At 39.3% G+C, this 24096-nt stretch overlaps 1 protein-coding gene across 2 annotated transcripts in view; it reads right to left on the bottom strand.

The window, feature by feature from the left end:
- The window catches only part of DGKH (diacylglycerol kinase eta), a 193032-nt gene that overhangs the window by 51477 nt on the left and 117459 nt on the right, over positions 1–24096 (bottom strand). Inside the window, exons 5-10 of one of the 2 annotated variants that reach the window (XM_054719825.1) lie at positions 16557–16661; positions 16164–16296; positions 7212–7318; positions 6427–6552; positions 1754–1856; positions 74–233 (exon numbers count right to left, since the gene is read on the bottom strand). In XM_054719825.1, coding sequence (XP_054575800.1) covers positions 74–233; positions 1754–1856; positions 6427–6552; positions 7212–7318; positions 16164–16296; positions 16557–16661 — 734 coding nt within the window. Of the gene's footprint in view, positions 1–73; positions 234–1753; positions 1857–6426; positions 6553–7211; positions 7319–16163; positions 16297–16556; positions 16662–24096 lie in introns of those variants that run through there. The other variant, XM_028151559.2, reaches the window with a different exon arrangement.

Genomic DNA, 24096 nt, shown 5'->3' on the forward strand with positions numbered 1-24096 from the left:
AACTGAAAAGCCAGACACATTTCATGCTCAGTGCTATATTTCATTTAAAAGAGACTTATCGATAATCAATTACCCCAAATAAGGACCTCCATTCATTAAATCAAACACCTGAGCTGGATTTAGTAACTGTTTAAATCGTCGAAGGAACTTGACTCCCTGATTATCTCCACTCTTGGAGTTGACAAAAACCAGTAAAGGACTAACACAGAATGAAAACGTTGCTCTACAGAAACCTGTAAAAAAACACAGGACAAGATCAATATGCACAGATTCCTCTCTTAAACTAACAAAAATCCAGAGAAAAGAAGAGAAAGTCATAAAAATAAAGAACCAGCTTCATTACTTTAAGAATAAGTTATAAATTAGCCCCCCAAATGGAGATTGGTTTATTATTTACATATTAAAAATATATTGAGAGAGGAGTTATCTTTTACAATATCTCTATAATGAAAAGTCATAACAAATGGTAAAAGTATTAATTAATCAGAGATCATTTGAGATATAGAACCTGCCTTAACAACAATTATAAGGAAAATCAATCAGTCTATGTACTTGTATTTAGTATTATAAAGTACTAAAGGCCTGGTGCATAAAATTTGTGCACTTGGGTGGTGGTGGGGGGGGGTCCCTCAGCCTGGCCTGCACCCTCTTGCAGTCTGGGAGCACTCAGGGGATGTCCGACTGCCGCGGAGGCAGGAGAGGCTCCTGCCACCACCGCTGTGCTCGTCAGCCATGAGCCTGGCTTCTGGCTGAGCGGTGCTCCCCTGTGGGATCGCACTGACCACCAGGGGGCAGCTCCTGCATTGAGCGTCTGTCCCCTGGTGGTCAGTGCACATCATAGCAACTGGTCGACCAGTCGACTGTCTGCCCCTGGTGGTCACTGCACGTCATAGCAAGCAGTTGAGTGGCCTTAGCATATCATTACCATATTACACTTTGATTGGATGAACGGACAACCGGACAACTGGACACTTAGCATATTAGGCTTTTATTATATAAGATTTTAACTGCTCATTGATGAGGCCTGAACACAAATAATTTAAAGTTTATAATAAACAATAGAACATTGATATATCAGGGCTTGTGGAGGGAGGGCTTTAATACCATAGGTTGTAAAAAAGTCTTATCTTTTGAGGCCTGTATTCCTGTATCTATAAGATCTATTGGCATAATTTATATGTAAGTTTGAAAATCATAATGCACTTTATCAATGCAAAACATTAATAGTATATGATAAAAGCCTTTTATAATATGGTTTGCTTGGAAAGTTATTAATATGCTATTCCAAAACCAGTGTTGCAAACACATTCCTCAGCACTTAGAACTAAGTTGTAAGATTTTGAAAAAAGTGAATAAATTTATAGTAATATAAATTCCTGCAATGAAATGATAAGAAAACAGATTTCTAAACAAGAGATATGCTAATAGGCAGTTTCAATATAGAGGAAAAAACACACATAAGAAATTAAAATTTTTGAATTACATTTCAGAACAGAATAATGATTATTTGCTGAAATGTAAAATCTATAAGTCTTATACACAGAAATTTCACCAATGTGTTAATAGCTATGTAAAATTTTAATTTTAAAATGTTCTTTTAAAAATTAAATGTACTGTTCAGCAATTTAAATAGAATTAGTATATAAAAACTGATAAGGATAACAGTTATAATTCTATTTTTTCTAGGAAAATAAATGTACATATCAACTTTCAATATACCAGAAATATACATACTCACACCACTGCTACATACCATCAGAATCAGTGCTGTTTAGTGCAATTGGCGGAATGATAGACACTTTACATTGGCCAAGTGGACATATAGGATGGTATAAGTCTTTGCAGGCAGTGTGTACCTAATAACAAACAAATAAATTTTTAAGAATGACAAAAACAAATCAATATTTAGTTATAAATTATAGCTAAGGAACTGATACTTTGAGGATCAACTACAGCACAAAATGTTTAGTAATTCATAAAATTTAATGGCATGATATTTATGCTTCTAAGGAAGGGGCTAATCTTTTTAGAGATGGGAATTTGATTTTGTCTGGGTAGCATATTTTCATGATTGTCTCAGGCAAGTAGTATACACTGAGTGGCCAGATTATTATGATCTCTAAATGCATAATAATCTGGCCACTCAGTGTATATCCTATATAATAAAAGGCTAATATGCAAATTGTCCCCTCAACCAGGAGTTCGATCAGCAGGCAGGCCGGCCAACCACCCAGGTCCCCTCCCCCTGGCCAGGCTGGCCAGACCCCACCCATGCACAAATTCATGCACTGGGCCTCATACACACACACACACACATACACACACATATACACATAGACACACATACACACACACACACACACTGAGTGGCCAGATTATTATGCGTTCAGAGATCATAATAATCTGGCCACTCAGTGTATAGTCAATGAATGCTTGTGAAGGCAAGGAGAGGGCCAGAGAAGGAAAGAAATGCAGAGGAAGGGAAGGCAAGAGAGAGGAAGGAGAGAAGTGAACCAGTATACATCAATATCATTGTCCATTAAAAAACTGATGACATCTACCTTATAAAATTCTTATAAAAAAGCCACCAAATTTTGATTGACATACAAATCGTAATTTTGCGCCCTAGCTGGTTTGGCTCAGTGGATAGAGCGTTGACCTGCGGACTTAAGGGTCCTAGGTTCAATTCTGGTCAAGGGCACATGACCAGGTTGTGGGCTCGATCCCCAATAGGAGATGTGCACTGATGATCCTCTCTCATCATTGATGTTTTTCTCTTTCCCTCTCTTTTCCTCTCTGAAATCAATAAAAATATATTTTAAAAAACAAACATAATTTTGCTACAATCCTATGTATGTTCTCTGACAGATGCTGAGTTCAGTAGGCCACGTATTGAACTCAGCATTTAATTAAATATTTTGAAACTTTCTTCCATGTCAAGAAAGAGGAAAGAAACACGCCCAACATAACGTGGAATCAGTGGGAAGTGCATCTGAGCTGGACTGCGTGAGGACTGGGCCTCTGCACTGGAGTCAGGGCAGGAACTCAGCGGGTGGCGAGGGGGCTAAAGATAACAGGGCGAGGAGGTAATAATAGCTGTGAGTGCTTATCTCAGCACTGGGTGACACTGTCCAACTATGACAGTGATTGCCTTGCATTCGGGCTGATTTGTTTGTTTTGTTTTGAGTCTTGGAAGTCAGCTCTCCCACTACCCCCAAGAGGGTGGGAAAAAACATTGCTTTTCATAAGTATGGTGTAGATCAGCAAATGTAAGAGAAGTGAGAGTGACATGTTGATTTCATAATGAGATTGATTTCATAGGCCACAGAGGAAAATAAGTCCTATAATATTATAGTCAGGCCTAATAGGTAATCTGTTTTTCCTTTTCCTTTTCCTTTATTTACTAGAAGCCCGGTGCACGACATTCATGCACTGGGGTAGGGAGGGAAGTCCCTCAGCCCAGCCTGCGCCCTCTTACAGTCCAGGACCCCTCAGGGGATGCCCGCTCCCCAGGGGGCCTAAGCCAGCAGGGGGACATCCCCCGAGGGGTCCTTAGCGCTGCTGTGGAGGCAAGAGAGGCTCCCGCCACTGCCGCTGCGCTTGCTAGCCATGACCCCGGTTTCTGGCTGAGCAGCGCTCCCCCAGTGGGAGCGCCACTAAACTAGAAGCTGGGCTCGCTGCACCTTAGCGTTGCCTGGGAGGCAGGAGAGGTTCCCGCCACCACCGCTGCACTTGCCAGCAGTGAGCCTGGCTTCTGGCTGAGCAGCGCTCTCCCGGTGGGAGTGCACTGACCACCAGGAGGCAGCTCCTGCATTGAGCGTCTGCCCCCTGGTGGCCAGTGTGTGTCACAGCGACTGGTCGTTCTGCCATTCAGTCAATTGCATATTAGCCTTTTATTATATAGGATTATAATCCTCACCTGAGTGAGGATATTTTTTCCATTGATTTTAGAGAGAGTAAAAGGAAGGAGAAGGAGAAGGGGGCGGGAGAGAGAGAGAGAGAGAGAGAGAGAAACATCAATGTGGATGTGACAGACACATCAACTGGTTGCCTTCCAACAGCCCTGGTCGCAGGGATGGGACCTGCAACCCAGGTATGTGCCCTTGACCTGGAATCGAACCCAAGAACCTCGGGTGTGCAGGCCTTAACCACTGGGCAATGCCAGCCAGGACTCCTTATCATTTTTAATTTGAACATGATTCTCTTTGTCCTCCTGCTTTTGTTATTCTTCATCAGTTGCCTCTTTTTTAATTTTATTTCTCACCCAAGGATATGTTTGTTGATTTTAGAGAGAGGAGGAGAGAGATGGGGGGGGGGGGGGGAGAGACACACACATTGATGTGAGCTAGGGCTCAGTTGCCCCTTTTGTCAGCCATAGGCATTACTTTTTATTTCCCATTTAATATAATATAGACTATTTAATATAAACTAGCTCTCCTTGGAGTCTTAGTGCAACCCCACCCCTAAAACCCTCTTTTGCCACTCCTTATTTTAAGGGCGTGCTCCCCAACTAAGAGTTTAAATTTTCATTCCACCTAAGATGTCTTTTTTGGGGAACCACCAGTGATACATGCACCTACTGCTATTTTTATTACTCCACATTTACTCAAGTCTAATTCTCTACTTCAAGAACTTCAGCTTTTTTTCCCCTAACTTTTTAAAAAGAAAGATCACATATGATGAAGTATTTTCTAAAAGTAATATACAAATTGTTTTTACCTGCAATATATAGGTTTCTACTTGTATTTAGTCAGTGGTTTTTAAACTTTAGGTAGGAGTAAATTAGGTTTTTTATTTGCTCATTCTACTCGTCCCTACCTTTAACGTCTTTTACAGAGGAGGGCATTCTTAAGTGTCTTTTCCCTCTTTTTTTCCTGACAAACATAAACGCCACCTTATTGTGAAATCACTCCTCCCCACTCTGTCAGTTAGATGTGCTGGTTGCTGGGCCACTGTCACCTTTGTTACACCTGTCTTAATCTATACTTTCTATAAACTCTCATTTTTCTGTTAATTTATTATTTTGCCTTTAAAATATGATTTTTAACAGCAGGATATTTGGTGTCTAAACATAGTCATTTAGTTAAAAACTAAACCATAGTTCTGCAAACCTAAGGAGCCAACTTCTAATTTTCCACCTGTTGTCCAGTTTCTGGACATGGTTTTACATTTTCTGTAAAAATAGTAAAGGTACAATTTTTATCTTCCACTTTTCTCACTTAACATTGTTAATATTTTTCAGTTTTGCCCTATTTTTACATATTTTTATTCCTTTTAAAACTATCTGTGCATGCTTGTTTTTCTAAAATGGATTTGGCTTGTTAATTATTATAAATCATATTAGAAAACTGTCCAAAATTAGGTCATCACCAGAACAAGAATTAAATTTCAGTTATTTTCCCAAAAGTTTATAAATACATGTTTAATTAATATATCAGTTTTTTAAAAGGACTAATGAAATAACAACATATTAAGTAAGTGCTTCATGAAGTTTCTGCTTTTATGGTTAGAACTTTTATTTTTTTCAATCCTCACCTGAAGACATGTTTAGAGAGAAACATCGATCGGTTGCCTTCAGTACACTCCCCGACTGAGGATCAAACCCACACTCAGGCATGTGCGCTGACCGGGAATTGAACCAGCAACATTTTGGTGGACAGGACGACGCTCAATCAACTGAGCGACTCTGGCCAGGCTGGTTAGAACTTTTAAAGGCTTTGGAACTGAGTACATAAAGTATCCTAAGTTGCCTGGGTCCTACTTAATAAATACGTTAGCCCTGTGTTTTTTGTTCTCTCTAGTTATTTTGAGTGACCTTGAAACTTTGTTTCTACATTTACTGTGCGCCTCTGATGTACATCACTTTTCAAGATGAGTGTATAATGATGTGAATACAAAGTTGTAGGATCATTACAAAAAAAGTGTAACAGATTTTACTTATTTTCATTAAGTTCTGTAAAGACCTCCCCTTTCCTTTTCCTTGCAAGGCCAGAGTCCAGCTGAGAAAATAGGCATGGATGTACTTGTAACTATAATAACATGAAAATGTTATAAAAGAGATGTGAATACAAAGTTGTAGGATCATTACAAAAAAAGTGGACATATAACAGATTTTACTTATTTTCATTAAGTTCTGTAAGAATCTTACGAGGTAGATGTCAAGCCTGAAAAATAGCAAACCACCTAGTGTGACTAAAGCATAATGAAAAGCAATAAAACTGTAGGGAAGAGGTCTTTAGACAAAGGAAACATATGATAAGTATTAAAAAAAGGTTATTTGAAAACGTAACCAGACTGGAAGGAATACACTTTGAAAAAATGAATATTACAATGGGTGTGTGTGCACTGCTACACTACAAACTCTTTGCCTCTAAATCACACACACGTAAAAGTGACGAAAAGAAGCTAATTAAAAAGGACTCTCACCATTGTTTTACACCAAAGGCATTTCCAATCTTGCAGACGAAGAACGCTGCCACACGTTTTGTCACACACAACACACTTGGCACTCACGGGCAAGTTACCCTCCAGCCACTGGTGAGGCATAGCCACCTGTGCAGCAGGAGTAAAGCACAGTCAAATTAAAGACTGTGGAGGACACCATTCTTACCCTAGGAAGATATACAATTAAATCTTACTCTAAGAAATCAATAATATGTATCATTCATAGCCTACATTCATTTACCCCAGATTTACTGAGCATGTACTATGTCCCAAGCACTTTAGACGTACAACGATAAATAAGACGAAATCCCTGGCCTTCAGGATTTGTAGTCTAGGTGAGGAGAAAGGCATGTAAAAGGCATGATCACAGTGGTCACAAAGTGCTACCAGATATTTGTATGCAAGGTGCAAGGGAGGCAAGATTTTGAGGGAGGGGCACCGTTGAGAGGAGGCCTTGAAGTCTGAGGAGTAAACATCTGAGTAAACAGCTGAACGAAGCCTTAAAAAATATCTTAGTTTGTCAGGTAAGGCTCCACAACACCAGCCCAGCACCATTCTTAAGTCCTATTCACATTTCCCTTAAAATTTAAGAGCTGATGGAACCTATTAAAGACCTAATTGAAAATAAAAACTCACCATTAACCAAATGCTTCCATTTTTAAGACTAATAGTAAACCCTCCCACCTAGCTCTGTCAGTATTTTCCCTGGGGCAGAAAGTAAAAGAGAAGAGGTCCTGGGAAGGGGTCAGAGACAGAAGAGGGCTTACCCCATCCTCGTCCTCTATGATGTCCTTCCCAATGGAGGCCAGCGTCGTCCATTTGCAGTTATTTGTGGCCCTCACGGCACACCTTTTGTGGGCCTTGAATTTACATACTAAAAAAAACAAAGGAAACCATTTCTAAATGAGTGTGTACTTTTAGACCAACGATTAAAGAAAATCACAGCATAAAATTTTAAAGGGGTGGAGGATAGAAGGAAAACAGTATTTTAAAAAGTTTAGATTACTCTTCAACAAATAGTAATGGTACTCTATAAAGCAAATATGGCTATGTATGTATGAAGCATTTTGACCAAGCTCTGAATTGCTACTTACATTCCATTTAATCATAAAAGAAAAACAGAAAGGAAATAAATTCAGAATTACACGGGTGCTAGTAACATCCTATTTCTTATTCTGAGGGCTAATTACATAAATGTGTTCAGTTCGTGAGAAACCAAACGAGCTGAACACTTCTGATACTTAAAATAAAAAGTGTGAAAATACCACTGAGGTAAGAATAAGATAATTCAAAGGAGTTTTAAATTGCAAGTATGTCAAAAAACTATCCAGGCATCATGGGAAACAGGTTGATAAGGGTAACAAAGATGGCACTGTCCTTTGAAAGTATTGTGTTGGAATGACTACACGATGTAGAGAAAGAAATGATGAAGTGATATTCCCACTACATGCATCACTAATTCCTCCCAGTCAAATTACCACAAAGGAGCCTATAAAAAAAAATGAAGAGACAATGAATACTATCCAACTCCAATGAAAGAAACAAATAAATTAAAATATAATCTGTGATCATGGACTAGGAGAATTAATATTGTTAAAATGTCCATACTACTCAAAGCAATCTACAGATTCAATGCAATCTCCATCAAAATTCCAATGGCATTTTTCATAGAACTAGAACAAATAATTCTAACATTTATATGGAACCACAAAGACCCCAAATAGCCAAAGCAATCTTGAGAAAGAAGAAATCTGGAGGCATCGTGTTCCCTGATTTCAAACTACAAGGTGAGGCAAAGATTTAGAGTTGTTCGATTAGAACTTAATGCAATAATTAATAAATAATAATACAAGAATAAACTCTGTGTTTCACGTACTCACATCTGTAGGCCTACTTTTGCCCCACCTTATATAATACAGAGTAGTAGTAATCAAAAAAGTATTGTATTGATGTAAAAATAGACACATAGATCAGACAGAATAGAGAGCCCAGAAATAAACCCATGCCTATATGATCAATTAATTTACAACAGAGGATCCAAGAATATACAATGAGGAATGGAGAGTCTCTTGGATAAATTGGGAAAATTAAACAGCCACATGCAAAAAATAATAAAACTGGACCACTATTTATATCATACACAAAAATTATCTCAAACTGGATTAGACTTAAATGTAAGACCTGAAACCATAAAACTACCAGAAGGATAGGTTGTAAGCTCCAAGAGGGACTACATCGAACTATAAAGCTTCTGCACAGAAAAGGAAACCATCAACAAAATGAAAATGGCAATCTAGTGAATGGGAGAAAGTAAATGCAATATATCTGGTAAAAGGTTAATATCCCAAATATATGAACAACTCATATAACACAATAGCAAAAAAACAACCAATCCGATTTTAAAAACGAGTAGAGGATCTCTCAAGTGACATCTTTCCAAGTATGACACACAAATGGCCAAAGGTACATGAAGAGTTTCTCAACATTAGTAACCATCAGGAATATGTAAAATAAAAACCACAATGAAATATCACCTCACACCTGCTAGAATGGCTATTAGCAAGAGATAAAAAAGTTACAAGTGTTAGCAACGATGTGAAGAAAAGGGATCCCTTGTGCACTGTTGGCAGGAATACAAATTGGTATAGCCACTATGAAAAGTAGTATGGAGGTTCCTCAAAATTTTAAAAACAGAACTACTATATGATACATCAATCCCACTCCTTGTTATTTATCTGAAAAAAAAAATGAAAACACTAACTCAAAAAGATGTCTGCACTTCCATGTTCTCTGCAGCATTATTTACAATAGCCAAGATAGGAAACCAACGTAAGTGTCTATCAATGGGTGAACGGATAAAAGATGTAACATATATATGTTCTTCAGTCATAAAAAAGAATGAAATTTTGCCACTTGAGACAATATGCTAAATGAAATAAGTCAGATAGAGAATGACAAATACCATAGCATCTCACTTATATGTGGAATACAGAAAACAACAACCAAGCTCATAGATACAGAGAACAGATTGGTGGTTGCTAGAGGTTGGGGATGGGGAGGTGGCCAATATGGGTGAAGGGGGTCAAAAGGTACAAATTTCCAGTTATAAAATAAATAAGTCCTGGGTATATAATGTACAGCATGGTGACTACCCTATATAATAAAGAGGTAATATGCAAATTGACCATCACACCCTTACAAGATGGCTGCCTACGACCAGGCTGGCAGGGGGTTTAGTGAGGGACGACCAAACAACTGAACAGCAGGCTGCATGGGGTGACCAGACTGGCGGGGGGACCATGAGGGGCGACCAGACCGGCAGAGGGGGCAGTTGGGGGCGACCAGACCGGCAGAGGGGGGCAGTTGGGGGCGACCAGGCTGGCAGGGGGGGGGGGCAGTTGGGGGCAACCAAGCCAGCAGGGGGGGCAGTTAGGAGTGACTAGGCTGGCAGGGAGGGGACAGTTGGGGGCAACCAGGCCGGCAGGGGGGGAAGTTGGGGCGACCAGGCCAGTAGGGGGGGCAGTTGGGGGTGACCAGGCTGGCGGGGGGGGGCAGTCAGGGGGACCAGACCAGCAGTGGGGGGCAGTTGGGGGTGACCAGGCTGGTGGGGAGGAAGTTGGGGGCGACCAGGACGGCAGGAGGGGGAAGTTAGGGGCAACCAGGCCGGCAGGGGGGGCAGTGAGGGACGACCAAACAACCGAACAGCAGGTTGCATGGGGCGACCAGGTAGGTGAGTGATTAGGAGCCAGCAGTCCAGGATTGTGAGAGGGATGTCTGACTGCCGGTTTATCCCTGGGATTGGGCCTAAACTGGCAGTCGGACATCCCCCGAGGGGTCTCAGATTGGAGAGGGTGCAGGCTGGGCTGAGGGGACCCCACGCCCGTGTACGAATTTCATCCACCAGGCCTCTAGTAGTTAATAATACTGTATTGTATGTTTGCAAGTCGCTAAGAGAGTAAATCTTAAAAGTTCTCATCACAGCCCTAACCGGTTTGGCTCAGTGGATAGAGCGTCGGCCTGTGGACTGAAAGGTCCCAGGTTCGATTCTGGTCAAGGGCATGTACCTTGGTTGTGGGCACATCCCCAGTAGGAGGTGTGCAGGAGGCAGCTGATTGATGTTTCTCTCTCATCAATGTTTCTAACTCTCTATCCCTCTCCCTCCCTCTCTGTAAAAAATCAATAAAATATATTTTTTTAAAAGTTCTCATCACAAGAAAAAAAATTTACTAGTATGTAACTATGTTGGTGATGGCAACTAGACTTATTCTGGTAATCATTTTGCAATATACACAAATAATGAATAAAAAGAGAGAAATAAGAGGAAACAACCAGAAAGAAGCAACATAAATATGAAAAACAAGTAAACCACAGATTATTTGAATAATTAATGCTTGCTTATGAAAATCAGAACTTGACAACTACTAAACTTACCCTTCAAATGACACAAACTATCCGAGTGTTAATAGATACTGATGTTATACAAGTTTCTGAGTTTTCAGGTAATATTTAAAAGCAGAGCTTACTTTGGTGGAAATATAAGGCGACTGTTGCTAAATTCTAAATGTAAGGTGGCTCCTTTTCACATGATTTTTAGTATCTAACAGTAAGCCATTCATAAACAAGAAATGATGGGTTCCACATCATTTTTTAAGGCAAACTTATTGTAATACTAGAGGCCCGGTGCACGAAATTCATGCACGGGGGGAGGTGTGTCCCTCAGCCCAGCCTGCACCCTCTCCAATCTGGGATCCCTCTCACAATCCAGGACTGCTGGCTCCCAACTGCTAACCTGCCTGCCAGCCTGACCACCCCATAACCACTCCCCTGCCAGCCTGATCGACGACTAACTGCTCCCCTGCTGGCCTGATTGCCCCTAACTGCCCTCCCCTGCTGGCCTGATCGCCCACAACTGCCCTCCCCTGCTGGCCTGATCGCCCACAACTGCCCTCCCCTGCTGGCCTGATCGCCCACAACTGCCCTTCCCTGCCGACCATCTTGTGTCCACATGGGGGCGGCCATCTTGTATTGGAGTGATGGTCAATTTGCATATTGCTCTTTTATTAGATAGGATGAAAACAAAAGGGTCAGGTAAAATAACTAAGATTTATATAATCAAATGTTCAAATACTTCAGGTATCATGAATAACCAAAATATATATGGTCACTTAAACTAAGCTGGTTTTTCCTAGGCTACACATGCTGGACATGTTTCATTTACATGCTCTTTTGTGTACATTGAAAAATTCTTCCCTAGAAATCATACTGTTGTTGTGATAAATGACTTTGTGACTACAGCACAGACTTCATGTAGAATACAACCATTTCTCAATTGAATTTTATTGCTGACAAACATTAGTGTAAAAAAGAGTACTATAGAAAGTAAGCTTAGTTTGAAAAACAATTTCAGCATTTTGCTCCAATACAAGTGACTCTTTAAAACTACAGTTAGTGTCTCTAGACCTTTTCATCTGTTATGGTGTTGCTCAAAAATGTGGTCCTAGTTTTAGTTTTATCTGTAGCATAATCCCCGGGCTGCTTTTTAAGTACAAGTAAGTACTTGACAATAATGGTCAATAACTGTATTCTAAGAGACAGAGAAGGAAGAAAAAGAGGGCAGCAGGGTATAATTTCATGGCTTTTTTTGTTTTTGGTGTTGTTAATGCTCACCCAAGGATTTTTCCATTGGTTTTTAGAGAGAGTGGAAAGAAGGAAAGGGGAGAGAGAGAAACATTGATGTGAGAGAGACGCATCCTCCCTGATTGGGGTGAGGCTGGAACCCGCAGTCCTGGTGTGTGCCCTTGACTGGGAATCAAACCCAAGACGCCAATGCTCTAACCACTGAGTAAGACCTGCCAGGGCATCATGGCTTTGGAAAATTTTGCTATTAAAATCCAAACAGGACATTAAAAGTAAAAATCACAAATTTGTAATAATAAAATGTATCATAAAATGATTCTTGAGAATTGCGAAGTTGCTTAATATAAAATAACTAGAGGCCCAGTGCATGAAGATTCATGCACTCGGGGGCGTCCCTCAGCCCAACCACCCTCTCACAATCCGGGACCCCTCGGGTAGGGTCCCTAGGCCTGGCCTGAGATCAGGGCCTATCGGGTCTTTCCTTCCCTGGTCTGCAGGAAGCTGGCCCCACCCCCGCTGCTGCCACTGCTTGCCATCTGTGCAGCACTGCCTCCCCTCCCCTGCCACCGGTGGCCTCCCTCTGCAGGCGACAGGCTGGGGTGCAATGGCTTGGCTGGCCTGGGCCTCCCTCTTTCTTTGCTGGGGGGTGGGGCCAACCATGCAAGGGGCTGTCTGCCTATCTGATTGCCCCTAACTGCTCGCCTACCTGCCTGATCACCCCTAAGCACTGGTCTGCCTACCTGATCACCCCTATCCACTCTGCCTGCCTGCCTGATTGCCCCTAACAGCTTGCTTGGGGGCGGGGCCAGCCCAGTGAGGGTCTGTCTGCCTACCTGATCACCCCTACCGCTGGTCTCCCTACCTGATCTCCCCTAACCCCTCTGCCTGCCTGCCTGATTGCCCCTAACCACTTGCTTGGGTGCGGGGCCAGCACTGACTTCCAGTTGGTCAGCCTCTGGTTGTCGCCGGAGCCGACTGCCAGTTGCCTGCCATCCATCGCAGGCTCCCCGCTGGTTTCCTGGTGGGCGTGGCTTGTGGGTGTAGCGAAGGTATGGTCAATTTGCATATTACTCTATTATTAGGTAGGATGATAATAATATAAACCAGACTATAATTATGGTGACTAAGAAATGATAATGATTAATAGGCACCTTAATTTTGTTAATTAACAAATTTCTCCAAACAAGTTATTCTGAAATAAAGCACTTTTCCCTGACCTGTAAAGCCATTATTTTAAAACTCCAAGACTTATAAAACATACTAACATGTAACAAAATTATGATTTTTTTGGGAAACATTTATTCAGTCTTTACTACACTTTATGTGTTCAACAGTGGCTAAAATAAAAATTCCTAAGCTGATATATTTGATACCGTTGATTAAAAAATCACCATTTAACATATTTTATTAAATTGATGTTTAAAAACTATAAAGAATAATTATGCTCTTAAATTATAATTAACATTCTCAATTGATTTGGGGATTACTTACAAAAAGTCTTTTGTCTTCTATTTTTCATATATTTTATATATACAAGGCTTTAAAGTAATACTTTTAATTATTTTTCAATACAAACCTAGAAGACAAATCAGGACTGCCTTGTCTTATTGTGAAAAACAACAACAGAAGATTAGGGAAATGTAGTGTAGTCTCACACAGGGAAGCTGGACTGCATTCTAACACAAAGTTATTCATTGTCACTAGTGAACAAATTTATTTTGTATTTGCATCTTTGTTATGACTTTTAAAGCCTCTTGTATCCTGTGGCTTTAGCTTTACTAAGCAGGTAGTTTATTCAGATTTGGGAAGGGGGGGGTGGTCCTAAAGTTTAAGTATAACTTTGATTACAATAAAAGATATCCTAAATAGTCACATTCTCATAAAATAAAAAGGCAACTTTTTTGTATGTTCATAAAACCCTTGGGATTTGTAAAACCTCGGCTACAGTTCTAAAAATACTAATGGGCAAAATACTGTAGATTTAAAATTTTTATCAGCAGAGAAAATAAATACTACCATATGTGCCTCTAAAAATATAATCATTGAGAATTTTTTTAAAAGTCAGGAAGACTTCATTATTAACAGAATAATATAACAACACATTTATTTAAACACTTTAAAGTTTCTTATTCTCACCAGCTGATGTAATTTTCCTTTTTCAAAAATATTGAGTCATCCCACTGTCAATCTCAGTTTCTAAACAAACATATTTAATAATGTCTAACTCTTAAAGCAGAAGGGTACCAACAGAGTACCTCAGATCTGATATCACTTTTAGCACTTTTTAGATGAGAGACTAGAAGGTAATAGTAAAAGGACCTTCAAAATAATGTCATGCAATATCACAGACTGGGCAGGAGTCACTCGGAGCTGCAGAAATCCTTTTAGGTTATTAAAGCCATAAAGGCCAGTTGTATATTTGTTTGCAATCATTCCTTAAATCTAAAAGTGTTTAATGCCTCCTCCCTTCCAAATATTCATTTTTATAAATTTTAATGCATCAGACCATGACACAATCTGTAATATTTTACCTGAAAAATTTCTTTTGGAGCACAATTAAAATTTTTATAATTTACTTAACTGGAAAAGTAGTTTTATTACATGTATTCTCTCATTTAGCTTCCATAATGTGCTATGAGATATAAATGACTACTATCCCCGTTTTACAGATTAGGAAATAAAAGTCTGAAAGAGTTAGATTTTCCCCTGCTCACAATAAAATGCTGGAAGTGAAACGGGAACCCTAAGATCTAAGTGCAGCGCTCTGCTCTCAACCGCTATGTAGCACATTAAATAGCTGAACTAATGACATACACCTCCAGCTTACGTAAAATGAATTAAAACTGGGACTCAATTTGTATTAAACTCTTTAATTATAATAAAGTTATATTCAAAATTACTTAAGATTTTTTTGTATTAGAGAAAAAAGCTAGTAATAGTATAATAGATAGTTCAAAAAGTAGTACACAATGATTTGATCACTGAGGCACGAAATTAAATAAATCTAAAGAAGTTATGAATTTTCTCCTGGTAATCATTAATGCACTTCCTTTAAGTGGTCACTGTTCTTAAATTTCAAAATAATCCACAAGTCCTTTTATGAAAACAACAACATAGGCCTTATTTTGAGGAAACTTTTAAGGAAATTAAAAGGATGGCATCAATTTAAATGAAACATAAATGAAATAAAACAGCGTTTAAAACAATCTATATATATAAAAGCCTAAGTGACCGTCCGACCAGTAGCTCACTGACCACCAGGGGGCAGACGCTCAACACATAGGCATGGAAACATGGAACAGACTGATGAATCTCAGAGGGAAGGGGGAAGGAGGGAGGTCAGGAATAGATTAACCAAAGGTCTTATGTGCATACTAGAGGCCCGTGGGGTCCCTTGGCCTGGCCTGTGGGGATCAGGCTGAAACTGGTCCAGTGCCCAGGGTCCCTCGCCTGGCCTGCGGGGATCTGGCTGAAACCAGCTCTCTGACATCCCCCAAGGGGTCCCGGATTGCGAGAGGGCACAGGCCAGGCTGAGGGACCCCACCAGCGTACGAATCTGTGCACCAGGCCTCTAGTGCAGCGGTCACCAGCCTTTCGGACCTCACAGACCACCAGTGGTCTGTGGACCACCGGTTGGCAACCACTGCTCTAGTGCAATGTAAGTAACAATTGGAAATTCTGCCAAAGAGTATATAGTATCCTCACAGAAAGTTTTGTACTCCATAATCAATCAGAACAGAAAAAGAATACTAGAAAACTGGGATGACACACTATGTCTAAAGAACGTTTTTTTAATCAGTAGTTACTAGTTCCTCAGGAGACAAATGCTACATTTTGATTTAGACTTCCTTTCAGATGGTTTTATATTATCTTTTCCTGAGCCAAAACATTTCCCAAGATAGTCCTATGTGTACAGAGCTCCACTGTAAGCCACCATAAAACATCAACACTGTTCCTGCTGAGTTGCTCCCAGCTACTGCTTCCACCCAAGGGAAACTGTGGATTTTCTCTGTTCTCTTCTCACAAGTACCAATGGCAGTATGGTCAGTGTTAAGGACAACGCATGTTGGATGCTACAGTACCTTCGCAGGACAGGCCATGGGAGGTGACTCCAGAAAGGCTCTCTCGGCACACGTTACAGAAAGTGGGTCGGGCATGGGAGCAGGCGTACCAGTTATGCATCCCTGAGAAATGTTCCACATTAAACTGGGCCACCTAGAAATGAGACATTAGCACAGATTTGCCAAACAAGTGAACAAAACTACAGACACTTAATATTCAGAATGTATATAGTTATGATTAAAACTTCAAACCCATATTTTAAAAACTTTTTGCTTTAAGTAAAAAGAATGCAATATCAGGCTTAAACAAGTTGCTGAATGACTCTATACATACCTATTTTTGCAGAATACAGCGTTAGCTCTTCAGTTAACATTCTCTAAGAACACAAGATGACAGAAGAGCTGCTACTTTACCTCATAAGGTTCTCTGGTCTGTACAGACTTCAGTGAGCTGATCCAATCCTCCATCTCCTTTCTGTTCTCAGCGCATAGCATTAGTCTTCTGAATGGAGTGATTATCTGAAAGGTATAATTCAATCTAAATGATTGTTAATAACCAACAAGAGAGATTATTGCAAAACCTTATTTCCTTGCTAAAGAAAGTAAGAATTGCTATAAAGTAAATGAGTTTAGTTCTTTGAGTATGACACAATGTGGTCTAGGTAAGAAAAATTCTAAGGAACCTTTTATTGATTTTGATCTCATTGCTACGTATTTATCAGGCTTTTGAGACCCTTACCAAAGGCTTTGAACTCAAATAAACAATGAATTCTTATTTCATAAAATATAACTTGAAAATTAATTTTAAATACACTTAAAAATAATTCATGGTAAGCTTAAATGTAATGCATAGCTATCAGTGCGGAATTTTTAAAAAATGAAAATCAAAGGAATGCACCATTAAATGGTTTTGTAATTGGCTTAGAATAGTACCAAGAACACTATTATTAAATAATGTTGTGTTTACATATTTCCATTGCCTATTTTAATATAATTTATATGAAGGATCCCCCCCCCCCATTGTGTAGAATTCCATTGTATTACTTTTTAGTAAGAGCAGAGGAGAAGAGTTAGCATAAAAGTCACTTTGTTGGTTTTAAGGAAAAAAATAATTGTGACTTTCATCTTTTTTTCATGTCATTAAAGAGGGCAAATTAATTATATTAAGAATCTTAAAGCAAGTGAAATTAAAACTTCATGCTGTTATAGCACCAAAAGTGATTCAAAGATTCCAAAATGACTTGAAAAGGCCCCTATTTGTGTGTTAATACAATATTCTGGTTGTAATCTCAAAGTTGCTAAGTCCTAAGCATTTATTGTAAATAAGGGACCATTTATTTACTTGTGGAAGAGGAGCAAAATATTATATTCTTACGCTGAAACTATTTTCAAATGATAAATGATATACTTATTTACATAGCAAATACATTTTCTCAAGTTAGAAGCCATTTAACCCAGTGATACTCTACATATTGCATTATAGAGCAGATTTCCCAAGTCATGAAAAAGCAATAATCATCTTTTTTTTTTTTAAAGGAACCCTTCCCAAAAGGATTAACTATCAAGCCTCAATCACTACTGTTCATCTTAGAGAATAAGTCCAGTATTTAAAACGAGAGAGATCAGCCCAATCTTAGCTACTCACCAGTCATAGCTTCCTCTCATCTGTCATTAGGTTAGGCTACACAATCCTTCCTTAAACCACGAAGCCTTGAATACATCTGACAGGCACTCCCACTTATACAGCAGGCCAGAGTCGCATGGAAGAGGAGCTCTGGGTATTGGGTAACTGCTTATGAAATTGAACAGAACCTCCCCTTTGCACTTTCTTCTGTTTTCCACTACCCGCTTTGGATAAAGCTTATTAGCAGTTGGTCACTTTTCTTCTTGAATAGTTAATGCAAAGAGCAATGCCTCCCTCATTACTTAGGAGCCAAATGGATGCTTTATTGCTTCAAATGTTTTTCTGGGCCAGCTCATCAAAAGCAGCAGAGCGATGCTATTAAATCATAATACACTCCTGGCTCTGATGCCTGGCACAGCACTCTCGAAATCTCAAAGTTTCACTGGACTGAATATATCTGATATTTACCTGAATACATATTACCTCTGGCATTTTATTTCTTTATTTAGTTAGCTATAATATATAATGTAACTATAAAGATTCCCTGTCTTTCATTATGGTGGTTATAGTGAGATAAGCATTATTCAGATAAGTAAATCAGGTTTGCTATTTTATTCTTCATTTTTGTTTTTGTTTAATTCTAAGTAAAGCAGGACGTCTGAGGTTTTAACTATCTTTAATGCCTTTATATTCTTTAAAAGTCATCGTGAATTCAATAAAAACAGGGAAAGAATAGAGAAATAGCTTCTCATTTTTCTTGACACTTTTGGAACTACATAATGTTTCAATGCTAAAGGATTTCAGCAATATAAATCATGCATATATCTTATACACGGATGACGTAAAACATCAGCAATTTTTCCTTTTTAATAAAAATTTGTTTAAAATGGACAATCACATTTAAAAACTAATAAAGTTTTTAAGAGCCAAAAGAAACTATAAATAATTTTGACTTAAGAAATCTAATGGCTATAAAGTCACACTAAAAGAAGTGGATATGAAACAAAATCGTTCATAAATCATGCGATGCAGAGGAGCCTGGCTTTTGTGGCTGCACCACCAAAAGTACCTCAGCGAGCGTAACTGAAGACAAGGCCGCCTACCAAACCTGTGACGTCTCCCAGATGGGCCCTCTCCCCTTGACGGTAACCCCTCATTAGTCTGCAATGCTCTGAGTCCCCTCCCCATCTTTTACTTAATTCTTCCCCATCCCCAAACTCGGTAGGAAAGGGAATGATGGTTATTAACTGACAGGCTCTGGTTGTATCCTAACTGAACCCCATTTTACTACAGTGGTTTCTCCTCCAAACCTGTATCAGGAAACTATTTGGGGAGCATCAAAGCCAGAAAATTTTTTCATTCTTTTCCTCTGAAAGTATATCTGACTCAGCCTTTGTATTCTGATAAATGAGCAGGATGACGAGATGGAAAGACAAAGATGTGGGAGGGGTCAGGGAACTCAGACTGAGCCTATTGGGGGCCAAGGCAGGGATATTTCTGGAACTAGAGGGCTTTTTACATTTCTTGAAGAATCTGCATCTTACTTATCTCCTAAAGTGGCCCTTAGCCCCTGTCCTCATCTCAACCCCACTCTTATTCTCTCTTCCTACTGTTCTACCATTCCCAAATAATTTTTACTCATTTTCTTCAGTGATTAGTTTTTTTCAGGCTATAACCACCACTCCCAGCTCAGATCCCAGAGCACATCTGTCTGCTTGCTCATGCACCTCAGCATTCACTGCGTGTGTACTACATACATGCCAGAGTCCAGGGGGTTCAAACCACACGGGCTGTGCCTTAATGATGTAGAAGGAAGGAAAGGAAGGAAACCAAGGTTTACTAGTACTTGTCTGAAAAAGTGCTATGTAAGTCGGAGTACAAAGGAGATACATCTAATCGGTTCGTCTCCTCAGTGCTACCTCAAATTACAAACAAATTCTCCATTAATAGAGATACTACTTTACTTTGAGTTACTGGCCAATAAGGGCTAATCAACAATAATACTAAATGTGCATAAGAATAAAAAAATGTCTCAGTCTGATAAAGCATGTGACTAGGTAAGAGAGATAAAAGGCATTAAATATATAAAATTCTATAGAAGAGTAACATTACAGGTAAAGCTTTAAATACACAAACATGCACAGAAGAAGAAAATACATAGCCAAGTCCTATGAGGTTATTATTCAGTGAAGGAATTACAAATAATTTTAATTGTAATTTTTACTGGTTTGTCCATAGTTTCTAAAGTAAATATGTACTACTTCTATAATAAAAAATTATTGGTTTTTTTTTTGACTCACAGAGGAATAGAAATTTAGAATTTAAAATATTGCATTGTTCCAAAGCAGGAGTTCTCAAACTCTGCTGCATTTTAGAATCATCTGGGAGATTTTCAAAAATCCCAATGTCCAGACCACACTCTATACAAATCAACTCTGAACATACGAGGGTGGGACACAGCTACCAGGTTTTGTTTTGTTTGTTTTTTAACTCCTAAGTGACTCCAGAATGTAGCCAAGTTTGATAGCCTGTGCTCTAAAGGTATTTTATTGTTCCCCATAACACTGTTAGAACTTGAGAAATGAGGGAAGTTTCTGCAGAAGTGAATACAGAGAATTGCTAATCTGCAAATTCCCAACTGGAAACCGCTGATGTAAGAGCAGTGATTCAGAGCCTAAACTCTGAAGTCTGACCGACCTAGACTGAATGCCCACGGCATCCTTTCTCATCTGTGTGTCTGTGGACCCGCTTCCTGGTCTCTCTGAGCTTCCGCCTCACATCTGCTCGGTGGGGATACAGAAGTCACTCACCACTTTGCAGAGCAGTGCAAATTAGTGAGACAACTCAACTAAAGAATTCAGCAGCACCTGTTACAAAGCCAAAGCTCAGTAAATGTTAGCACCACAATTCCTCGTAGCACTGACAAATTAAGTACAGGGGTTGGCAAAAGTAGGTTTATAGTTGTGAGTATGCGAAACAGAGTTTATTCTTGTGTTACTTATTGATTATTGTGTTATTTGTATTACAACTATGAACCTACTTTTGCCCACCACTGTGTATGTTTATAGATTTCTTCTGTAATGAACATATATTTTTGTGTGAGGGTGGCCCAGACAAAAGTAACATAGCTTAAGTCAGAAATGGAGGCATTTTGCCAAAAAAATAGTCACTGAGTAGCAAACCACCAAAATGGGAATAAGGATAACGACCTCTTTCTTAGAAGATATTAGGAAAATATCAACAAACAAATTAGGGGGAAAAATGTTCCCTGTAATTACAGGGCGTCTAAGCTTACCAACACAGGGATTTAACATGGTAAAAGGTTTACCAAGTTAAGAGCATCAGATTCCAGATTCCAGACAAATGGTTTCTCATTTTAACTCAGATTTTTTTTATTCTGCAATGAAGGAAACTGCAACCTTGGTTGTAATTTTAAATGTCCAACAACTTTTCTGTTAGGCAATTCTTCTTTCTAAGCTCAAGTTCTTTACCACAAACTGATCACATCAGCCCTACTGCAGTAATTGCTGTTATACCTTTAGTGATTAATCCTGAACTGCCATGAATGATATAAAAATTAATATGCAGTGAGCAGCTTTTCTTGGAAAGCAGGACAGAGAGTTTAGTTGTGCTATAACAAATTTTCATTGTCTATATTTATGGTAACTTAGGGGATATAACGACTTCTGTTAAAAGCTGAATCAGATATAATTATATGTCTCTTTAATACTAGGTGTGCTATGGCTGCAGTTGGCAACTGCTCTGTCTTAATATAACTCTTCCATTCTTCCTCATAAAACCTATATCCAACCCTTAAATTATGTATGTTGCTTTTTTTCATTCTTCCTTTATGGAATGAAATAAATCACTTTGACAACTTATGTGAGAAACTACAATGTAGCCATGCATCTTAAGAGACTACTTTGAGAGCAGAGATAAAAGCATACGTCAAAGGGTAAGCTGGACCTCTGCCTCCAAGAAAATAGGTTCAACTATGTGCTGCACGTGAATCAAGGTAAGTTTTTCCCCAAAAAACATACCCAACCATGCCCCATACCACTTTGTGAATCAAAATCTCACTGGGAGGAAGGCGTGGATTATTTCAGATGCCATCTGTAGTTTGGCAAACTACACAGGGGACGCTGATGCACCCCCCGCCCCACCCCCACCCCCCGTTTACCAACTTTGAAGGGAAGAAGCATCCAACTTGCCCATCAGTAAAGACAGGGTCTCGTCTAGCTAGTGTAAAGAAGGTGCTCTGGTCTTTATGGCTCCCCATCTCCGTTTTCTTTGTTTGTTTTTTTTAAAATATATTTTATTGATTTTTTACAGAGAGGAAGGGAGAGGGATAGAGAGCTAGAAACATCGATGAGAGAGAAACATCGACCAGCTGCCTCCTGCACGCCCCCTACCGGGGATGTGCCCGCAGCCAAGGCACATGCCCTTGACCGGAATCGAACCTGGGACCTTTCAGTCCGCAGGCCGACGCTCTATCCACTGAGCCAAACCGGTTTCGGCCCCATCTCCATTTTCAGCCCCCTTCTGCTCTCAAATTCCCAGTGTTCTCACCTGCCTGTAACAGTATCGCTTTGTGTTGAACCAATCTGAATTCACCTACCACCTACCAGCACCCCACATGATATAATAAGGTCCCAAAATTATTATCTCTGATTTTTTTTTTTTGTTTTGTTTGGCCATTCCTTTTGAACCCTGAAGTGCAATGTTATAAAACAACAAAACTAAAATCCATCATATTAGACAGGTACTTAGCTCACAGTACACACAGTTTAAACCTATTTTCTTCATATCCTGTGGGCCCTGGAGGCATCTGAGTTCACAAGCCCTATATAGGCTCTCTGACTCCTACACCTTCTGGGGTCAATACTCCCCTATTTTAATATCCAGTTGCCTCAAGTTCCATGTGTTTTCTAAGATCACAACTACTGATCTAAAAAATAATTTTTTCCCCTGAGGTGTTAACAGACAATAAAGATTTAATGCATAATTTCTCCCAAAGGTTCTTGAATTTTAACAGAAGACTAAGAAAACGCAATGCCACAACAAGTAGGTATTTCTGGCACCAAAATCAAAGAAAATGGCACAGGTATTTTCAACATAGTATAATTTAAATGTGTTTTTTAAAATATGTTTTTATTGATTTTAGACAGAGGGGGAGAGAGAGAGAGAGAGAGAGAGAGAGAGAGAGAGAGAGAGAGAGAGAGAAACATTGATAGGCTGCCTCCTGAATTCCCCCTAGTGGGGATCGAGCCCACAACCCAGGCATGTGCCCTGACAGGGAATTGAACGGTGACCTCTTGGTGCACCAATGATGCTCAACCAACTGAGCCACACTGGCCAGGGCTCAACATAGTATCATTTAAATCAACAACATCATAAACATACATTTTATGGCTGTAAACATTGTGTAATCATTAAGTGGTCACGAAAAAAGAGTAGTTCCATAAAATCCTGAAACACAAATTTCACAATTATCTAAAATGATGTAGAAAAGCTTATAAAGATGTAATGGACTAATGATAAGACTGAGGGTGACAGGTAATTCACACACATGCAAGAACCTCATTACAAAGCTACATGTTAAGTTTACAAAGAATTTCTGCTATGAAGGCAGTGCACTATGTAAATAGGATCTTAAATCATTTTTGCTTGGTAGTATTCCCTTTTGGAATGATCTAAAAATCTCTTCAGATGTCTGTTTAGAACCATAATTAGATTTATATACAAACACAAGAGGATCTTTGAAAACCATTCCACAAGTTTGGTTTTGGCTGACTGATCATCCTTCTAACTGATGAGTCATTTTAGCTGAATAACAACTTACTGATCTTAGTGGGCATTCCCATAATGTAGACTAGGAAGTATCAAACATCCCCAGACTCTCAAAATACAGTGGGAGGCCTCGGTCATGAGCACGAGGAAGTCTACTCCAGTGCTGCTTATTTCCCTATCTATGGAAAAGTCATATATCTTTTGCATATTATTTTATTTCCAAAACAAAAATCAAGTAATCACCTATATGTTGACATAAATAATTGATTGGGAATTGTGTCATAGATATGAAACATTACTCACTTATGACAAGATTCTACAAAACAGTGCAAGTACTGAAAAAATTTCTAATGGAAACTTTTTGTAAATATGTAACAATTATTCTGAGAAATCAATGAATTATAGAAAGGAAAAAAAGACCTCTGGATGAGAGCAGATCTTTGCCAACAGTATGCGTATCATCTTATCTACAGGAACACTTGACTACAAACTTATGGCAAAAAAAGCAATATATTCTTGATTCTCCAGTCATTGCTTTAA

This window comes from Eptesicus fuscus, chromosome 8 (genome assembly GCF_027574615.1).
Source record: "Eptesicus fuscus isolate TK198812 chromosome 8, DD_ASM_mEF_20220401, whole genome shotgun sequence".
Taxonomy (NCBI): domain Eukaryota; kingdom Metazoa; phylum Chordata; class Mammalia; order Chiroptera; family Vespertilionidae; genus Eptesicus; species Eptesicus fuscus.